General features: G+C 38.8%; 1 protein-coding gene across 4 annotated transcripts in view; it reads right to left on the bottom strand.

Moving 5' to 3' along the window:
* Window positions 1–5,170: 5,170 nt before the first annotated feature.
* Window positions 5,171–19,565, bottom strand: part of tbxas1 (thromboxane A synthase 1 (platelet)) — an 88,562-nt gene continuing 74,167 nt past the window's right edge. For all 4 annotated transcript variants that reach the window (XM_017683788.2, XM_017683866.2, XM_017683938.2 and 1 more), the window contains 4 exons: window positions 7,689–7,777; window positions 7,320–7,457; window positions 6,378–6,540; window positions 5,171–6,231 (listed from right to left, as the gene is read on the bottom strand). In XM_017683788.2, the coding sequence (XP_017539277.2) occupies window positions 6,133–6,231; window positions 6,378–6,540; window positions 7,320–7,457; window positions 7,689–7,777 (489 nt within the window). In that variant the 3' untranslated portion in view covers window positions 5,171–6,132. The remainder of the gene's footprint in view (window positions 6,232–6,377; window positions 6,541–7,319; window positions 7,458–7,688; window positions 7,778–19,565) is intronic.

Genomic DNA, 19,565 nt, shown 5'->3' with positions numbered 1-19,565 from the left:
TTATTGAACATTTCTTGCTCTTCAAAATCTAGAAATGTTGGACAATACACCTAAAAATAACACTTAGTTTGTGGTTTATAGTATTACTAATAATTATTATAAATGTTTGAATAGTTATGTACACTGCACAGTGCTTATCCCCCCCACTGATGTTGTCATTTATGTAGAAGAGCAATGCAGAATAAAATGGGAGGAGAGCCTCAAAAACATATATAAACAGAAAGGTGCAGGGTTGGCCATTCATTGACCGTGGAAATATTCTGCAATCATGGTTCCTGGGGAAATGTCAGCTGAGCTCAGCCAGACAGCAGCAGCCTCATCAGCCAGGCAGGCAGAATCAGCACCAGCCATCCTGTTGGAATTTAGTCAGTCAGTATTCAAGAGCTACCCAGCATCCCATCAGAGGTTTCCCAAGCCCCTCTGGACAGCCAGCCCCCAGATGCCAGCCTTCTGCCCTGTTTCACAAAATGCTGAGGAAGGAGTGCTGGTTAACCTTTGAACAGTGAATGCTATTAGTAGTCAAAAGCCTCCCACCACCTTAGCACCCCTGGACAGAGTGTGAGGATAAGCTTTATTTAAAGTCTCATCCCTGTCCAAACTTCAAATATCCAGATTTGAAATTGAACTTTTGTTAAATGGTTTTTGAGACTGAAAGAAAGGAAGCCCTTCATTACCCCCATTCCTAACTACATCGCCTCCTGGGCTCTTTGAATGTTTTTTGGGTGGCTGCTGTTTGAACCGGTGTTAGGGATTAGGTTTTTTTTCTGGTTGGCTTAAACAAAAGACATTATAAATGGATAAATTACATAAAAGGATGTTCTAAACAATACTATGTGTCACTTTTATTGCTTGACAGTACAGTGGCCTTGCTCTGTTACTCTGTTCTGTAAAATGTTGACAAGCTACTTCAAAACAAAATGCCAGCACAAGGCACACAGAAGGAATATTAAGACTGGGGGTCGTAAAGAGTGAACAATGTTATGCCTTTTATCATTTTTTTGTTTACTGTATTGCTTAGAAAGTTTAGATGTTAATTATACAAATTATCAAAAACTACCTACTAAATTTGCCAAAATACCAATACAGCAGTAGTGGACAATGTATAAAAATCATGTATCTGAGAACATTATTCATAACAGAATATTTTTAAGTAAAAGCAGATGTCCAGAAGTACAAAAATATGTGCTTTTAATTGTAAAAAGTAAAGGTTATGCTATTATTTTGATGCACAATTTCTGTTAAGGAGACAAGTGTGACTACAGGCATGAAAAACTGTAACAGTGTAATAACATAACTGTAGTAATTCTCAGTATTTTTACTTTTTATACTTAAGTACAATTAGAAGCAAAATATTTTGTACTGAAGAAGAAACAGCATCATTTCATTCAGCTACAGGGTCCACTAGCAAAGTAATGCCCCTGTTAACTATAAAATGCGGTTGTATCAGTTCACATGCCTTTTGCTCTATTTAAACAGGACTGAAAGCACCTCTAGTGTGCATGCTGACTGTGGTGCAAGAAAGGTCTACATATAGATAAGCTCTGCTTGGTTCAGCTCTGAGTGCCATGACAGGATGAAACTGTATAAAATCAAGAATGCCCACCATTTTGTTGCTCATTTTAGTTGGTTATTTGGTTAAATGAAACCTTTCCTTATGTGGTTGTCTTTAATAATATCTGTAACTTGTGAAATATACTCCACTTCATTCGTCAGCTTCTCCTCCCCCATCACTGAGACAAGCTCACCATCAGACAGTAATCAGCAAGATACTATTATCCAGTGACAAAAAAGGGAAATCCCAGGAATGTTGCCATCCAGCTAAAAATTCAGAACAGGCCAAAGTATTATCATTCAGGCAATGTGTTCAGACGCCATCATTTGCCCAACAGAGTAACTGCAAATCTGCCAGCACTTTTCTGCAGGACATATTCTGTAAATTTCTTGCTCAGTCACATCATTAGAGGTTTATGGCTAGAGAAGCTAAGCCTTTACTAGGGGGGGGGGGGGGGGTCTGGGGGTATGGCCCCCTGAGATAAAAAACATTTTTATGCCCCCAAACTGTCTGTTCATCGTGAACATATACAGCAGCAATAGGCATAACATTTATGAAAACAAATAAATAAATGAAAAACAAATTAAATATGCTGGTGGCACAGAAGATCCGTCCCTTTACTGTACTAGGCACTGACCTAATATGGTTTACTATTCTAAACATCCACTTACAACAAAAAATCAAGCAAAGGTCCTGAAGTCAAGCAATGCATATGCAGATATGCTGCAGGTCCTAAATGTTATTCAAATGCACAGCCTATGGATTAAGACCTGAACCAGTTTCCTTCAGCTTCTTTCTCTCCCTCTCCCAGCCTGGGTTTAATAATATGTTACGTTTGCTGTTAAACTCAGACTTACAAGAACTCACAGCTTAACAAGAGATTAATCAGTTTATAGTTTTTACATGAATTGCAGGTTGAGGAATTGAGGGATATAAAGTTGCGTTATGACCAAGGACATGTGACCTTTTGCTGATATTAACCTACTGTAAACCACAGTTTATGGCTACCGTTAACGTGGCTGTCTCAAATGCTGAAGACAAATACAGAAACAAAGAATATAAAGAGCTGTTAATAATGGTATTTCTTATTTCTTAAAGATATTTCTTTCATTCGTTTACACTCTCAGTTTCTGTGAAGGTAGGTAAAATTCAGGTTTGGAGTAAAATTAAGATAAACTGAAACATCAGCAAGCCACCTATACTGACAACAATTTGTCATGACTTACAAGTACTGCAGGTATGTTCTCTTCACTCTGTAGCTACTTACTATCTCACTCTGTATGCAATGTATTTTAAAGAAGGCCTAATGTTTATTCTAGCATGCTTTAAGCCAAAATCCTGTCACAACTTTAGCAGCTGCCAACTGACATTACTATGCAGAGCGGATCGTGCCAGAGACCGTCCTCTGGGTCTAATATGATTGGCCTACAACTTACGAGGTCTGATATGACTGGCCTACAACTTACGGTCTGATATGATTGGCTGAGCCTGGAGTAATATTTGTGCTTTGTTTACCATTTTTTTTAAGGATTTCTGGTAATTTACTGTACAGAATAGATGTCAGAAAACAGCATGTGGCTGTAAATTGTAAATACCTTAAAATTACAGCATTTTTTTCCTACAGTATATAGTGTTATTTATGAATACTGGGTTTCTAGGAGAGGTTTGGAAGTAGGTAAAGTAACACAATGACTAATATGCTATCACAATGTGTTGTTTATATAAATTTAATATTGTAAAGCTATTGATTTTGTGTGTGTGTGTGTGTGTGTGTGTGTGTGTCATTTTCTTGGGGCCCAAGGCTTTTGCACAGTATTGTGTGTGAAACTTGTCTGTCTTCTACTCTAACTGAGCACGGCTGAAGCTATTTGTAACCTGTGTGCAATAGTGCCCACTTATGCAACTTCCCCAGGACTAACTCATGGTTTATTAACAACAAAAAGGGTAAACATACATATTGCAGTACTTTAGAGGGCACTGTTGTAGTGCTTTTGTTTCAGCATCAAAATCTGATCCCTCAATTGCATTGTTTTGCTATTTACTCAATCTACTATTACTTTGTTTTGTTTGATTGAAATGATTCATTTTTCTTTTAGAGTAATGCGTTGCCATGTATCATGACTTGGCTTAGAAATTATACATATATTTCAGACTTTACAGTGGAGACTGAGAAATGCATAAGAGGCATGATGTATTTCTAAACACAAATGATAACACAGGTGCACAAAGACCTAACTTGCAACAATAAGTGATTAATTCATTGACCAGCCAACTTCAGACTGTCAACTATATCTCAATTATGTGTGTGAAGCCCATTTGTCATGTTGCATATGGTCATTGGATTGACTGCTTTTTAAAGAAATGGTTTCTTTTAGCTTTGCACAGTAATAAGCAGTATGTCAGTATGCAGTATGTCTAGAAACAAAGCTTACCACACAATTTCCTACACAGGTGCTTAACTGCAGACTTACAAATGCCACATTTTCTTGTCTGTTCAGTACACGACAAGAAGTGCATTCTGAAACAGGCAGAAATCTCTAGTCAGAGACCTGCTATGAACTTCCTTGAAACATCCAGTGCCTTTTCAACTGTTGCTCAATTTAATATTTCAAATGTGTTGTGTAGGAGGATGCAAAGCGTAGGACTTCAGTCACCTCAGAAACCCTGAAGAGTGCTTACCTCAATGACAGTTAAAAGTGGACTGCAGCTCAGTTCAAAGAGTTATGAATGCTACTTGAAAGGTATTTTGAAAGGCCTAGAAGAGGTGATCTTCTGACATATCTTCAATCAAAATGCATTCATTTCAAGTTCATGTCCTCAAATGTTTTAACTGCAGGCATGTAACAGCACAACACTAAGCACAAAACAAAACGAGACTCTCTGGAGGCCTTGGCTTTTCTCTACTGAAGTGGTTGAGAGAGAATTTAAAAGGTACTAATTAACAACACGAACAGCTGAATGACAATTTAACATAACGCTGTGTTTTTAACCACTTGTGGGTAAAAAAAATGTTACTCTAATATGGCTGTTGGTTATCATAGATGTACCTGATTATTGTTGAAAATACATCTTAGCTTTGCCTACAGTGGAGTTTATTCACATTACTATTAGAAGGCACAGTATCATCACAATACAATACTATTTGAATTAAAAAATATTCAACATTGTCCACCATTCACAGACTCTAGAATGCAAATCTTCTCTCTGAGCATCTTTAGAGGTAGGAATACTTCCAAATTCTGTCACTTCACTGAGGATACAACCTGCTCTAGCCACTCCAGACATACTGTAGATGTGTATTAAGTCCATTATTCTTTGGATTCACTATTTAATTTATGAAATAGCAATTCCACCAATTTGTATTTCGTAGACAGATTCAAAATACTTAAGGAGTAATTCAGACAATCTTTCAAAAATACTGCATAATTAAATAATTAAAATTGGGAATAAAGTCATTCAGAGTTGTGTGAATGAGAAATGGTGCGTTGTGGAACTTACCAACTTGGATTACTTTAGGATCTAGGAATCAGGGGTCTATTAGGCTCATATTGCCATTCTAATTACTATCCAAAATAATCTGTGGTAAAGCAGTGGATGAAAATTAGGGAATTTCTTGTCTTCACTTCTTTCAGTGCTTCTTTTAATGGATTTATTTCAATGCTTCTTTCACTTCTTTCTTACATAGTGCATCTTTAAGTTGGAAACCACTCCATCTGTTATACATGAGTGCTGATACAACATCACTTTACTCTGATAGCTTGTTAGTTAGCATGCTAAAGTATACATGGCTAACAAGAACAAAAAGAAATGCATTACTCCTCGGTTCTTTGCCAACTTTACAACCAGATTAAAAAAAAAAAACACAAATGTTCTCATTGCATTGCAAAGCTTGCATGGCTAGCTGATTAGCTCACTGAGGCTTCAGAGAGTGATCCAATTCTTTCAGTCTCCTCCTCCACTTCTGCCCTGAGTGGCCACTTGTGTAACACGGGTTGAAGTGGACAGGAACATGGTAAAAAATAATAGTAATAATAATTTTTATTATTAAAATATTTTTAAAAAAGCACTGCAACATGTCCATAAACTTCTACAGTCACATAAGCATGGATGTAGAAATTATGTAGAACACATAACAAAGTGGAATCCAAGAGTGACGAGGTGAAATCCTTTTCTTAGAACACACGGTTAGTAACATATTTCATACTATTCATACTAAACATGAAGGTCTACTCCAGCTGTTTTACTAGAGTGGTCTGAGATGGCTTCATTCTCAGCGTTCTCAAAAATGCCCACATTGATTGGATACTGCTGATATCTCTGATCATTTACACTGCAATCAAAAAGCACCTCCAGTCCTAGGGGTCAAATGGTGGTTCTTAAGTGGATCTTCTTATAGAAATATTCCTTCCTCAGCCCTGCTGTAACATAGCAGGGTAAACATATTTTTGCACTGTCATCATTTTGATGCTGATATGTAGCAATTAATACAAATCACAATGTTATTATCCTAAATATAATCAGGTATTACATAGATATTCAAAACAGAGCTTCTTTTAAATTAGGCTCATGTGAATCACTGTCTACCATGATACATTATCCAGATTGTCCCTTGTGGTAATTTGAACAAAGATGCCATTCTTTGGTCCCAGGGTGCTACTGGATTTTAATTCAAGGGGAACCTGCAAGGCAGAAAGTAAGTGACGTATTAGGGAAGATTTAACTACCTTTAAGGCAAGTTGGTTATGTTTAGCAGAACGTCTTTGGTAAACTTATTTTTGAGTACTGTTAAGACTGTAGCTTTTGTAGGCGTGTAAAGTCTGCATACCTTAGTGTCTTCACTGGCCACCACATTAAATCTCTTGAAGATGTTGACCAGGGCCATCTTAATCTCCAGCTGGGCCAGCCTCATGCCCACACAGCTGCGAGGCCCTGCTCCAAATGGCAGATACACAAAAGGGTGACGGCTGGCCTTGGCTTCAGGGGTAAACCTGAGACAGAGGAGAGGAAAGATATCAGCCTGCAGCCAGAACCACAGCTCGAGCACAGGTGGCCAGATACAGTTCTGTTTACTCAGGTCCTTAGAAAGTCAGACAGACAAGACAGATTTAAAAATACCTTTAAAATATACCTACCATAAACTTAAATTATCATCAGTATCGGTTATCAAAATGACCACAGTCACATCCATGGCTAAGCAAAATGGCCCCAGACCAGATATGTTTTGTCCTACATAGAATTTTTTCTAGAATGTCACTGGATCCTAAAATATGAATAATGCTTCTATAAGAATCATAATAATGCTACTGCACACTAAAATACGTAATATATAAATTTATATTAACATCAGCTACTTTTGTTGTCAGTCTTTTAATGTGAATTCAATGCAGTTAGTTGGCATGTAGTACCAGTCGTATTTTGGGCGCCTAACAACTTCATAATTCAGAGAATCTGGCGACATTTGGAGGAAAATGTCTGCATGGCAAAACGTTTCGGGTTTGGCTCTTTTTTGTTTGCCTCAGGGCGCAACAGCAGTCACTCTGAAAACTGTAGTTCATTTTTTCCATAGAGAAATCAGCACTGACCCAGAGTTCCTAATATGGGTATGACTGAGACTACAAAATGATGACAAACCTCAGAGGTCTATTTGCTTTTTTATAGAGTTGTTTATGCATCACATGGGATATTTGATGTCTGTGTGCAATCAGTTTGCTCACATGCCACAGATGAGCTCAGAAATAAATAAATGACTGAACGCAAGAGCTCTTACCTTTCCGGGATGAATTTTTCTGGCTCAGGCCAATACTGTGCATCGTAGTGCAGGAAGCCTGCTGGGATATCCAGAGTAGCTCCTTTAGGCAGAAACTGTCCGTTCACCACACAATCCTGTTCCACGTCTCGTGCAAATCTACCAAACAACAGAAGAGCAACATGAGAACACAAATGATTTTTTCAGAAGACTGGAATTTGCTGAAAATATTAATCAAAGTGAAGGTTGCTGTGTGTGGTTACTGCTCGAATGTCGCTATATTTGGCATATAAATGTTATACGTTGCAGTAGAATTATAACTTGCAGTTACAGAGGAAAAAAACAAGTAGCTGTGTAAATTAGTTGAGCATGTGGTTGATGAAATCATACCTGAATCCGGGTGGGTACAGTCTCAGAGCTTCGCACACCACCATGTCTAAATATTTCAGCTCCTGAACATTAGAGTAATCTGCTGATCCCTACAAGAAACAGCAGGAAGAAATGTATCACTCTGGATTTAAAAAGAACAAAGTACTTTTTGTAGCAAAACACATCAAGTGATACCGTTTTTGATGGCAAACAATTCCTGAGACCAGGAAGCAGAATTCCACCAATTCTTCTGCATAATTTAGTCTTAGGAGTGGTTTGATGTGAGATGGACTTTCAAACTCAGATGACTTTACAGTGTTGGTGATAGGAACCATGGTTTGCGATGTCTATAGTTCAAAGATAAGGTTATTTACTATTTAAAACAACCAGTGAACCTACATGCCTTCTGAGTTTATACATGCTGAAATGTTGATAAAAGTAAAATAGTGGAAGATGCAATAAAAGTCACTGTATTCATAGGTTTTTGTGACCCTACTATATTTTTTCTTTTTCTTCAAAGCTCATTATCGGGATACGTAATGTGTAACATGAAAAGGTCTTAAAGTATTGTGATATGAAATGTTTCGTCATATTACCCATTTAATCTCAACCATTTAATTATGCTGATGTTTTGAAAAGTCGGTGTAAGCAAGAACCCCTTCTACATCCTACCTTTGCAATCATTTGGATTTGCCGTCATGTTATATATAACAGTACCACACTTATAATGTTAATGTATGCAACAACTACTCCACATCTTTATCTGTACATATTTATAATTGCATATATCACTGATATTTGTGACTCAACTCTACAGGTCATTTCTTTCACATTCTGTTTGTAACTGATAGTCACATGTACACATATCTACAATTCAACTATGCATACCATAACCATACAATGTACATACCAGCTGATATGAAATGTCTCATATTGAGTGTAATACTGTTAGAACTGTCAAACGTCTGGACTTATCATTGAGTGTCTTTACATGTACTCAATAATCTGATCATGATCGGATTTGTGCAGTTATCTGATCAGTCAAACAGTCATGTAAACAGTGTTCTCTGATGTCTTAGCTTAGAGTATGGCCTAGAAATCTGGTTACTCAATTTTACTCAAATTACTCAATTTACTCCAATTTCGTTCAGATTTTTCAATCTGCACATGTGTGAAAACACACTGCAGTACAGAAAATAAGCAAGCAGTGTTACCACAAGATGGCTTATAGAGTGACACTGATACCAACTACATGCCTGATGAAATGAAGGATTTAAATATTCTTCATCTTATAGATGATGTATGTTCATATTTTCATGTAAAGTGTTTTAAAAAAATGCAGCATGAAGTTTCACATTACATTTATATCACATTTTTTTCTGTGAGTTGTTTGGCTAGTTGCATAGCAGAATTCAGATTACTGTCTGACTCATGTAGACCTGGAGTTTTACCATTATCTGATTATTCAAGTCCACGCAAAGGCATTGGTCAGATTACTAACAAAATCATTTTCTGCAGTTATCGGATTATTCAGTGCATGTAAATCTGTTATCTGCAGTATGTGTAGCTGTCAAAAATGGCACATATTATCTGCCCACCAGTATATCAGTTAGGCCCTGCTGTACAAACTCTGTTTATTTTTAAATCTTGTCTATTCTATATTTGGTATTTCTGTTGTACTGTTTGATTCTGAATTCCTTTGTGTTAAATATAGTGTAGTGTTGAGAAAAATGTCCAGCAGGGGGCAATACTGCAACACAATTCAAAGTCCCTCTAGAAAGAAAGGTCATTTTGTGTAAATATCCCATAGAGACAGACTCCATCAGTACATCAAATCCTAACAATTTTTTCATAAGCTGAAACATGATCCAGTGACTGTATAACTAACTGACCTTAAAATCCAATACCAGACTAGTTTGCATAAGAGGACCTACCTTTTCATGTGTGTTATTTTTCGCTCATCCACTCAAACCTGTGTGTGCACTGCAGTGATGTAGCACTCTATTTAGGACTGTACTCAATCAGTATACGGCTTTGTGAATATGGGGGTCAGGGACTAGCTGTGAACCCCTCCAGCCTCTCCTCACACCCTCCTCCCATCAGTGTCTGGCAGACAGAGGATGTGGGTATAATAAATGGCCGGCCAGGCTGAAATCGCTCACTGAAGGCAGCAGGCAGAGGGGCCAAAGGAGCACTCAGGGTGAGCGAGGCTGCCACACTAGACACAACCTCCACACACGCCCTCATTGTCTGGCTGCGCTGTCACTTCTTGTTGGCAGCTGCACTGATTCCAGAACAGAGCGACATGTCCTTAATGAAAGGCTCAGTGCAGAGCCTGCGAGGATTGAAGCACGCAGTGTGTAAAATGTGCTTTTCAATAACACACTCAGTGAAAAGCACACTGGAACACTGTGGAATAATAGTAGGTTTGAGGGCAATCTGAGAGAGAGACTAGAACTAACACGAACTCTGTTGATAACTTAGCATGTTCTAGCGTCGTCCCCGACCTGTCTTGTCACTCCAAATCAGTCATTTCAGGTCCATATTCAAAAAACAAGTGTGAGAGAGGGGATGGTCTAGGTAACTGAGGGATGTATGATTCTCTCTGCTTGCACTGAGTTTTCTACACGTCTGTAGACTTGAGGTCGCTTTTGGCTTAAATAAATGCCAAATGTGATAAAAATATGATCACTGCCTTCACGAAAGGTCCCACAGCATCAGACAAGCATATCTTCGTTTGTCACTGAGAGAGAGGAGAAAATTAAGCTCCACTCATTGAGACTCATTGAGATTTGAAAAAAAAATCCACAGGCGTTTCTGTTCATCCTTCCACTGTGAGAAGACAACTCAGCTCTATGATTGCAAACTATAGACACACTAAATTATGAAAAAAGAAACCATATTGTTGAGGTGTCTGTGTCATTTTCTATTAAATACATGTTTGTGATGTTTCTTTTTTACTGATGCTGAAAAATGAATGAACTTCTACTTAAAACCCTTTTTTTTTTTTTTACTGGAAATTAAATACATAAGGATGGTCTCTGACTTTTGCACAGTACTATACATACACATTTTTTTGTGTTAAACAATGTTTTGAAGCTCTCACATTGCTAAAACAGTATATCTTAAATGTAGGCAATATATCTAATATCTCTCATTATATAAATGTTTCAGGAATGTTACTGGATTATTAAACCCATTTGTATTTTTACTATAAATTGATCTTAAATTACTTGATAAGATGACATCACTTAATAATATTACTTGAAATAAGTACAAATGTCTGGTAACAGGCTGAGTAGTCTTGCAACAATAACACAATTAGAAATATAAGATATATTGCCTATATTCAAGAAACTTACACTGTTTAAAACTGTTGTTTACACTGTTTTTCTCCAGTGCACCTGTGTGCTCTGATCTGTCTGATTAACCTTTCTAAAGTTCCCCTGGTGGCATAAAGCCTGTGCTCAGGTCTAGGCAGACTGAACACAAAGCCAAACAGAAAACAGACAGAATGACATCTGGCTGCATCCACAGCACACGGCATAGAGGGAATATTTCCGGTCTAATAAGCGTGCTGGGCCCTGTTTGGAATTACATCCCTGCCCAGCATGAAGCCACACAAGAATAACAGAAATTTGTGGACCGGCACTAAGCTGGTAATGGAGGGCCCAGCGAGGCTGGAGGGCTACCCATCACTGAGCCCTGGGCCACAAGAGGCCCAGAGTGCCTTGCTCACGCTCAGGAAACTGGAGCTTGAAAGGTTGTGCATGTTAGTTTAATCATGACTCACTTATTTATAAATATATATATATATATATATATATATATACACAAAGTATATTTATAAATAAGTGAGTAAGTATACTCTATAAGAATAAGTATATATATACACACACACACACACACACACACACACACACACACACACACACACACACACACACACACACACACACACACACACACACAACCCCAATTCCAATGAAGTTGGGACGTTGTGTAAAACATAAATAAAAACAGAATTCGATGATTTACAAATCCTTTTCAACCTATATTCAGCTGAATACACTACAAAGACAAGATATTTAATGTTCAAACAGATAAACTTTATTGTTTTTTGTAAATATTCACTCATTTTGAATTTGATGCCTGCAACACGTTCCAAAGAAGTTGGGACAGGGGCGTGTTTACCACTGTGTTACATCACCTTTCCTTTTAAAAACACTCAATAAGCGTTTAGGAACTGAGGAGACTAATTGTTGAAGTGACCCTTATTAGTCCCACAATGGGGAAATTTCACCTTCGCATTTAACCCATCTGTGAAGTGAAACACCACATACACTCTAGTGAGCACACACACACTAGGGGGCAGTGAGCACACTTGCCCGGAGCGGTGGGCAGCCCAATCCACAGCGCCCGGGGAGCATTTGGGGATTAGGTGTCTTGCTCAAGGACACCTCAGTCATGTGCTGTCGGTTCTGGGGATCGAACCGGCGACCTTCCGGTCACGAGGCTGGTTCCCTAACCTCCAGCCCATGACTGCCCCAGCTTGAAGCTTTGTAGGTGGAATTCTTTCCCATTCTTGCTTGATGTACAACTTCAGTTGTCTTGCTGAAATAAGCAGGGAGGTCCCTGAAAAAGACATTGCTTGGATGGCAGCATATGTTGCTCCAATACCTGTGTGTACCTTTCAGCATTAATGGTGCCTTCACAGATGTGCAAGATGTCGCCAGACAGTATTTTCCTCTTTGGCCCAGAGGACACGACATCCATGATTTCCAAAAACAATTTGAAATGTGGACTCATCAGACCACAGGACACTTCTCCACTTTGCGTCAGTCCATCTCAGATGAGCTTGGGCCCAGAGAAGTCGGCGGTGTTTCTGGGTGTTGTTGATATCTGGCTTTCACTTTGCATAGCAGAGTTTTAACTTGCACTTGTAGATGGAGCGACGAACTGTGTTCACTGACAATGGTTTTCTGAAGTGTTCCTGAGCCCATGTGGTAATATCCATTACAGAATGAGGCCTGTCTAATGTTTAATGCATTGCTGCCTGAGGGATCGAAGGTCACGGGCATTCAATGTTGGTTTACTGCCTTGCTGCTTACTTGCAGAGATTTCTCCAGATTCTCTGAATCTTTTGATGATATTATGGACTGTAGATGATGAAACCCCTAAATTCCTTGCAATTGCACATTGAGAAACGTTGTTCTTAAACTGTTGGATTATTTGCTCACGCAGTTGTTCACAAAGTGGTAAACCTCGCCCCGTCCTTGCTTGTGAACGACTGAGCCTTTCAGGGATGCTCCCTTTATACCCAATCATGACACTCACCTGTTTCCAATTAACCTGTTCACCTGTGGAATGTTCCAAACGGGTGTTTTTTGAGCTTTCCTCAACTTTCCCAGTCTTTTGTTGCCCCTGTCCCAACTTCTTTGGAACGTGTTGCAGGCATCAAATTCAAAATGAGTGAACATTTGCAAAAAAACAATAAAGTTTATCCGTTTGAACATTAAATATCTTGTCTTTGTCATGTATTCAATTGAATATAGGTTGAAAACGATTTGCAAATCATTGTATTAATGTTTTACACAAAATCCCAAATTGGGGTTTATATATATATATATATATATACATAAACTCAAAGCATCATGCCAAATATATAAATATACTGTCATATTAAAGGTATTATGTTGATTATTAGCCCTCTACAGGCCAGGAGATTTGAGAATAGGGGATGGGATCATATTTTCATAATGCTGTGGCTCATGAGACTTTCCCTCATTCCCCACTTTTAGCAAACAGATGCACGGTAGGAGCCAGATCTAGAATATAAAAAGAACTCCATTTATGAATAAATGTATCAGAATCCATGTCTGATAAGATTCTCATTGGGTATCTGTACCACAGTTACAAACTGTGCTTTGCAGAATCATTTTAAGATACAGTAATACCATTTCATAAAGTGAAAATAAACACATTTAAAAAAACAAACCAAAACTCTCCAGTGTGGTCTCTTTCCAGAGCCTTACCATGCAATCACTAGACAAAAGACTTCACCGGTACAGCCCGAAACCTCGACAAAAGAAGCTGCGACCTAAAAATAGTGCCTGAATATTGCATTCAAATTTATTGCTAAGGGAAAAAAGGGCCTTGCTACGTTCAAAGAAGCACCCGGCAAAAATAGCTCATTTTCTTTGCATATTTCTGAGCCCCTTGGTATTAATATCAGCCTCTTTTCAGCAAATGAGATTCATTTTGCCTGCATGTGAGGCATAAGCTGGGCTTAGAGCGGAGGCCCTTATCACCAGCCTGCCTCCTCACGTCTGCCTGCCTTTCTTATTTACGTCTCTCCATTCATTCACATCAAGGCCCACTGGGAACAACAGACAACTAACCAATTACTCTTTACATTTTAGAAGTACAACCGTCTGTTATGTATGCATGTGCACAGCTTCTGTTTTCTGATTACATTGGATGATCATAGCATATTTTGCATTAAAACCTATATTTCCTATTGCATTCCCACACAACTAACACTGGCTATTTATACTGGATTCCCACTTTTAACTATGGGCCCCTAAGTGCTACTGAGAAGTGTGCTTTAGATACAGCAAGCACCAGGCAGCTAGCAGGGCCCTTTGCTTATCGCCTCCATGCCGTAGGGTTTCCATAGAAACTGTTATTTATGGTTATTGATAGTGATGGAGGCATACATGTTCAAACAAGACATGCCTCAAGGGTGTTGTTAATGCACAAATGCAGTTAGCGTCAGTGTGCATTGTCTTCTAACAGCATGAAAAAGCATGGAAGGGAGCGAGGCTCTCTCTGTCTCTCTCTCTCTTTGAGCAGCCAGAAACTAGAGTAGAGACAGTGAAACAAGCAGCAGGCCACATCACATCTCTGTGTGACTTTGCATGGCCAAAGAACTGACCAAGCATTCAAAACCATTCCAAGACAACTGGATGCTTTTCAGTAGTTCGAACAGTATGAGCAGAAAAAGAATAAACGGTACTATAGCGCAGTCATATAAGGGACGCTTTCTGCCCACATTACAGATACTCTTTCACTTCAGAACAATACATCAGATGTATGACTCAATAGACACATTCATCACACAAAAGTCAGACACTGTAGCATGTATGCCCCTGGCTCACTTTACTCTCCCAAGTCTGTTTGTTTGCATAGCCAAATGGCTAATTAAAGAGGTTAATTGCAAGGGGCGTCACAGGCATTGACTGTGCTCTTATCAACTGGAGACAGGCCTGGCCTAAAGACTGACAGCTAGCTGGATGACTGATACAGTGCTGACCAAAGCTCAAGCCACAGAAGACAAAAACAACAGGACAGTTACTTACAAACAGCTAATTAAAATCACCTGGCTAGAAAATCAATGTACTGTCTTGGCCTGAAACAGTGACAGAACGGTGCTTGTGCCAATTCATTCTTCCAAAGTGTAATGGGAAAATGATAAGAGGGTGGGATTGCATTCACTTGTAACTACGAAGTTTTTGACTTCTAAATAGGAAAAATGTACTTGAAAGGTCCTAAAACTTGTGTGTCCCACTCAGAAAGTCAAAGACTGCTGTAAATCCATGATATAACTTCAACTTCTTTTGGACACAATTCAAAAAGGTCACTGCCTCTTGGTGCTTCTCACTGTGCAAAGAAAGAACAAGGAATAATAGAAAGGTTTAAGCTGTTTAAACTGACCTGTTCATGTCTTCTTTTCTTCTTGGGCATTTGTACGGGTTTGGCTTAATAAACAAACACAAGCTTACTGTGCATCAATTCTTTCTAATCTCAAACAGTTTCCAGTTGTCAGGAGGGCAGCCTAAGCTGTGGAAGCAAGAGGAACATGACTGAAAATACCCAATGCTAGCCTGCACTAGGAATGTGTAGCGGTGATCAATATGATCATTACCGTGATAAATTACATCATGATATACTTTTCTAAACATATAGTGGATAAAATTAGCTTGGAAAGCAGTCAGGCTCTATCTTCTCCTAAACAACCAGCACTTAACCTGATTGAACAGCAGCCTGTTTCATTACAGAGAGAGCATAATTAGGTCTTTTGGCTGGTTCTAGTGCAGTACAGTATGTGAAATACTGAATAAAATGTATTGTAAATTGGGGCTTTTTGTCTGCACCAACTTATCACACCTTAGGAAACGTAAGTCAGGTACTGTTATATTTGTGCCCTCCACTACAACACAGCAAATACAAAGTGAAATGCATCTGTAGGTGCCCTGCAAGGGCCATAGAGGAAGACAGAGGGTAAGCGCAGAGTTAATATAAGAGTAAATTAAGAAGCTGTGAAATACAGCAATACATTTTCTGCAACCTAAAGATTTTGAGATAAATATGAGTGTGACGAAGAAAGAAGAACTGAGAGAGCTCAGGTAACAAAACATTATGTGGGAACATCAATAAAGCACAACCATAACAATTCTTTAAACAGTTCTGAGTCTGTAGAGAACTTGGACAGATAGGGATTTAGGAGTAGACCTACAACATCTTTTCAGAAAAGAAATTACCATTTCAATCACACTGAGAGGGAGCACAGTTGATCCCATTTGCACACGCCTATGCACACGCTCACACACCTGCAAAAAGACAGTGCCAGGAAGTGGTTGCATTGCAAAAGGTGCTTTTCATTTGCACAGCTTACGTCTCTGACTCTGGGATCGCCCTCATGCATGAGAAAATAAAGCAAAGATTAGGCTTTCTGAAACACAGGAGGGTAACGCAAATAATAACAAAGCCACATGGGACGGACACAAATCTAACACATTTTTGCAATAACAATTCCAACAAACAGTTCCTGGAACCTCAGAAGCAATAAGTCAAATTTAGCCAGAGAGGCTTTCTGCCTCTTTAAAATGTTGTATTATTTCGAGCCCTGCTGTATTAAATGGTTTGCCCTGCTCTGGTTTATTTCAGTTGAGTGTTTAGAGAAGGCTCAGAGAGGTTTGCAGTGAATCGGCTGAACTTTGGAGTGGGTGGAGGGGATCTCCTCTCAATGCAATTCTCATGCTCCTCTCCATCTTCACCCTCGTCCACAAAAATCTGTTAGGAATGCACCCTCGGCCTGTTTCCTTCATGGTCGTGTGGTTGGCTAGGCTGTGAACTCTAGGCCTGACTCCACCAATGTATCTGAGTCTCATTATGGTCTTCTCATGGCCCCTCTGTGTGTCAGTGATGGAGCCATTAAAACAGCCAGCGCAGGCTCTGCATTTTGCACTTACTGCTACTCTGAGCACGTTTTATTCAATTTAGCTTGATGTGTCGGAGAATAGCCTAGTAATGGACATTCAAATGACAGGTCATAAGGCTCCCTGCAGTGAGAGCAATTATGTAGGCTTTGCCATAATGATAATAACATGCTGCTGGTGAGCATTGCGAAAATGACTATTACAGTCAATGCAACTTCATGCTGGACCACTAACATTTGCCAGGCTTCTAATAAGACTGCCTACATTCACTTAACACAAGGAAACAAGCATTAAAGAGCTGCCACAAACACTGTAGAAGCACTATGCTTTCATTGCGTGTAAATTATACATGTGTTTATAAACAAATAATGTGAAATCATTGTTTCTACCAAATCTGCACTCAGTGATGTACCATAAGACCCTTTCATACTGAACAATAGGGCTGCACGAGAAAACATAAAATACTTCTCAAGCTTTAAATGCGTTAATTATTTGTGCAAGTAACTGTGCATACAGCACTGTGAAAAAGTCAGGTGCCAGTCTTTATTTACTTTACAGTCAAACAGCCATCACATAGAAGTTACTCATTTTTCTGAATATATTACTGAGGTGATTAGATATATAATAATAATAATACACTTGTATAAGGAAGAGGAAAGTCAAAGAAAAGTGAGTTTCCAAAAGTGGACTGATTAACTGGAAAATAAGTAAAAGATATAGAGAAATTGCAACTGTGCAAGACCTGGTAGACCACCAACACTGTTCCCATCAAATAAACAGTACTGAAAGCTTTCACCCTTGAGAGAGAGGAGAAAATCAAGCTCCACTCTTGCCTCAGATCTGAAAAAAATCCATAGGTGTTTCTATCCATCCTTCCACTGTGAGAAGACAACTTAACACTATGAGTCTGAAAGGATGTGTAGCTGTCAAGAAGCTGTCAAGAAAACAAATTAAAGCTGCTGGTGTTTTCAGAACAATGGACTGACCACCCCAGACGTCAACATCATTGGCTGTCTTTGGGTTTACTTGGATTGTGCAAAGCAGAAAATGCAACCAAGTTCCAAGACTGAAATTTGGAGGTGTGAAAAAATATCCCTGCAGTTGCTGAAGATGGTGTGTAATTTCCCATTAAATATATACTGAATTTATGTTAAAAATATATGCTTTTTTCTGATGCTAAAAATGTAATTTGTAAATATATAAAATAACGGCTGTGTTGACTGGGAATGAAAAGAACAAAGAGTGGTCTCTGATTTTTGCACAGTACTGTATGTCTGAGTAACAAGAGGTGGCATGAGCTGCTATGAAAAAGGCTGTATGTTTATATGTTATCATACATCTCTTCTGAAAAAACACAGCCTTGTAGGAAATGCATGGGCGGGAAAATAATGCAGCACTTTTTTTAGAGGAAAAATACAAAAGCCACCACCAACACAGCAGCAGTAAAGTGGCTAATTTACATACCCCCCAGGAGTCTGAGCAAAGGGGGTGGGGTAACAATGGCTGGCGTCTGACAGCTGTTGATGTTCGAAACACATCAGTCAGGGAGGCATGGCTAAATTACAGAGGGCTTGTTCATGGAAGTTTAAGTTACAGGAGCATTTTGTCCCCAGGGTGCTAGCATTTTCATGGGGCCTTCCAATGTGGCAGCAGCATTTTGATGGCTTCATCTGCTCCAGTCCATTACTGGAGCCAAGGAAACTGAAATGGCCAGGGTACAAACACCAAATAAAAAAAAAGGAGTCATATTTGTCATCCACCAGTATAAACATTGCAACAGAAAAGCTAAAGCATCTGCTCGAAAGAGAACTTTGGGGTATTTTTTTCCAACTCTCAGACAAAAGACTGTCTTACATAATGCAGTCTAGGTTCAGGTGTTCCTGCAAGGGGGCTTAGTGCAATGATCTGTGCCTGTGTATAAAGACATGTCTTGGAGTGAAACAGTAAGCAAGGCCACTGTGGAAATGCAGAGAGGTAAAATGAATGAACAAAGATCAATGCAGGCTTTGGACTGGGCTAAAAATACCATTTGCCACCTTATAACTAACAGTAATTAGTGCAGTTGTGCAACAAAGGAAAAGACTGCTCCTACAAGGGGATCTGACCAAATTAGAGAAAACTGAGGGGAAAAAAAAAACACACCAAACAAGAGAAAATTGGGAATAAAAAGAACTATAGAAGAAGACACAGCTGACTTTATCTACAACTGATGATCTCTGCAAAATATCTGTCCAAAAAAACAAATTAATTGATTAATTCAAAATAAAACAGTCCTCACGTGCAATTTATTCATTTGTCAGCATCGGGAAAAAAGCAGAAATGTATTTAACAATAAACTGTAAAGAAGCCTCAATGATTACATTTAATATGAAATTTCTCAGAATATAGTTTTTCCACTGTTTGCACAATTGCAGAATATAGTTTTATGCCAGGGGATATTTCTCTACACCTCCAAAATTCAGTCTTAGAAGCTGATTGCATTTTCTGCTTTGCACTATCGAAGTAAACCCAAACACTTTTTGTGTTATCTAGACTCTTAAGTGGCCCATTGTCCACTGTCCTGAGAGCATCAGTAACTTCCCTGCTTGATTTTCAAATGTTGTTCTTTTTAGTCCATTTTCTTTTTTATCAGTAACACATTCATTCAAACCCATACTGTTGCCTTCTCACAGTGAAA

Source organism: Pygocentrus nattereri, chromosome 7 (genome assembly GCF_015220715.1).
Source record: "Pygocentrus nattereri isolate fPygNat1 chromosome 7, fPygNat1.pri, whole genome shotgun sequence".
Lineage (NCBI taxonomy): Eukaryota > Metazoa > Chordata > Actinopteri > Characiformes > Serrasalmidae > Pygocentrus > Pygocentrus nattereri.
This window is presented reverse-complemented; position numbering and strand designations above follow the sequence as displayed.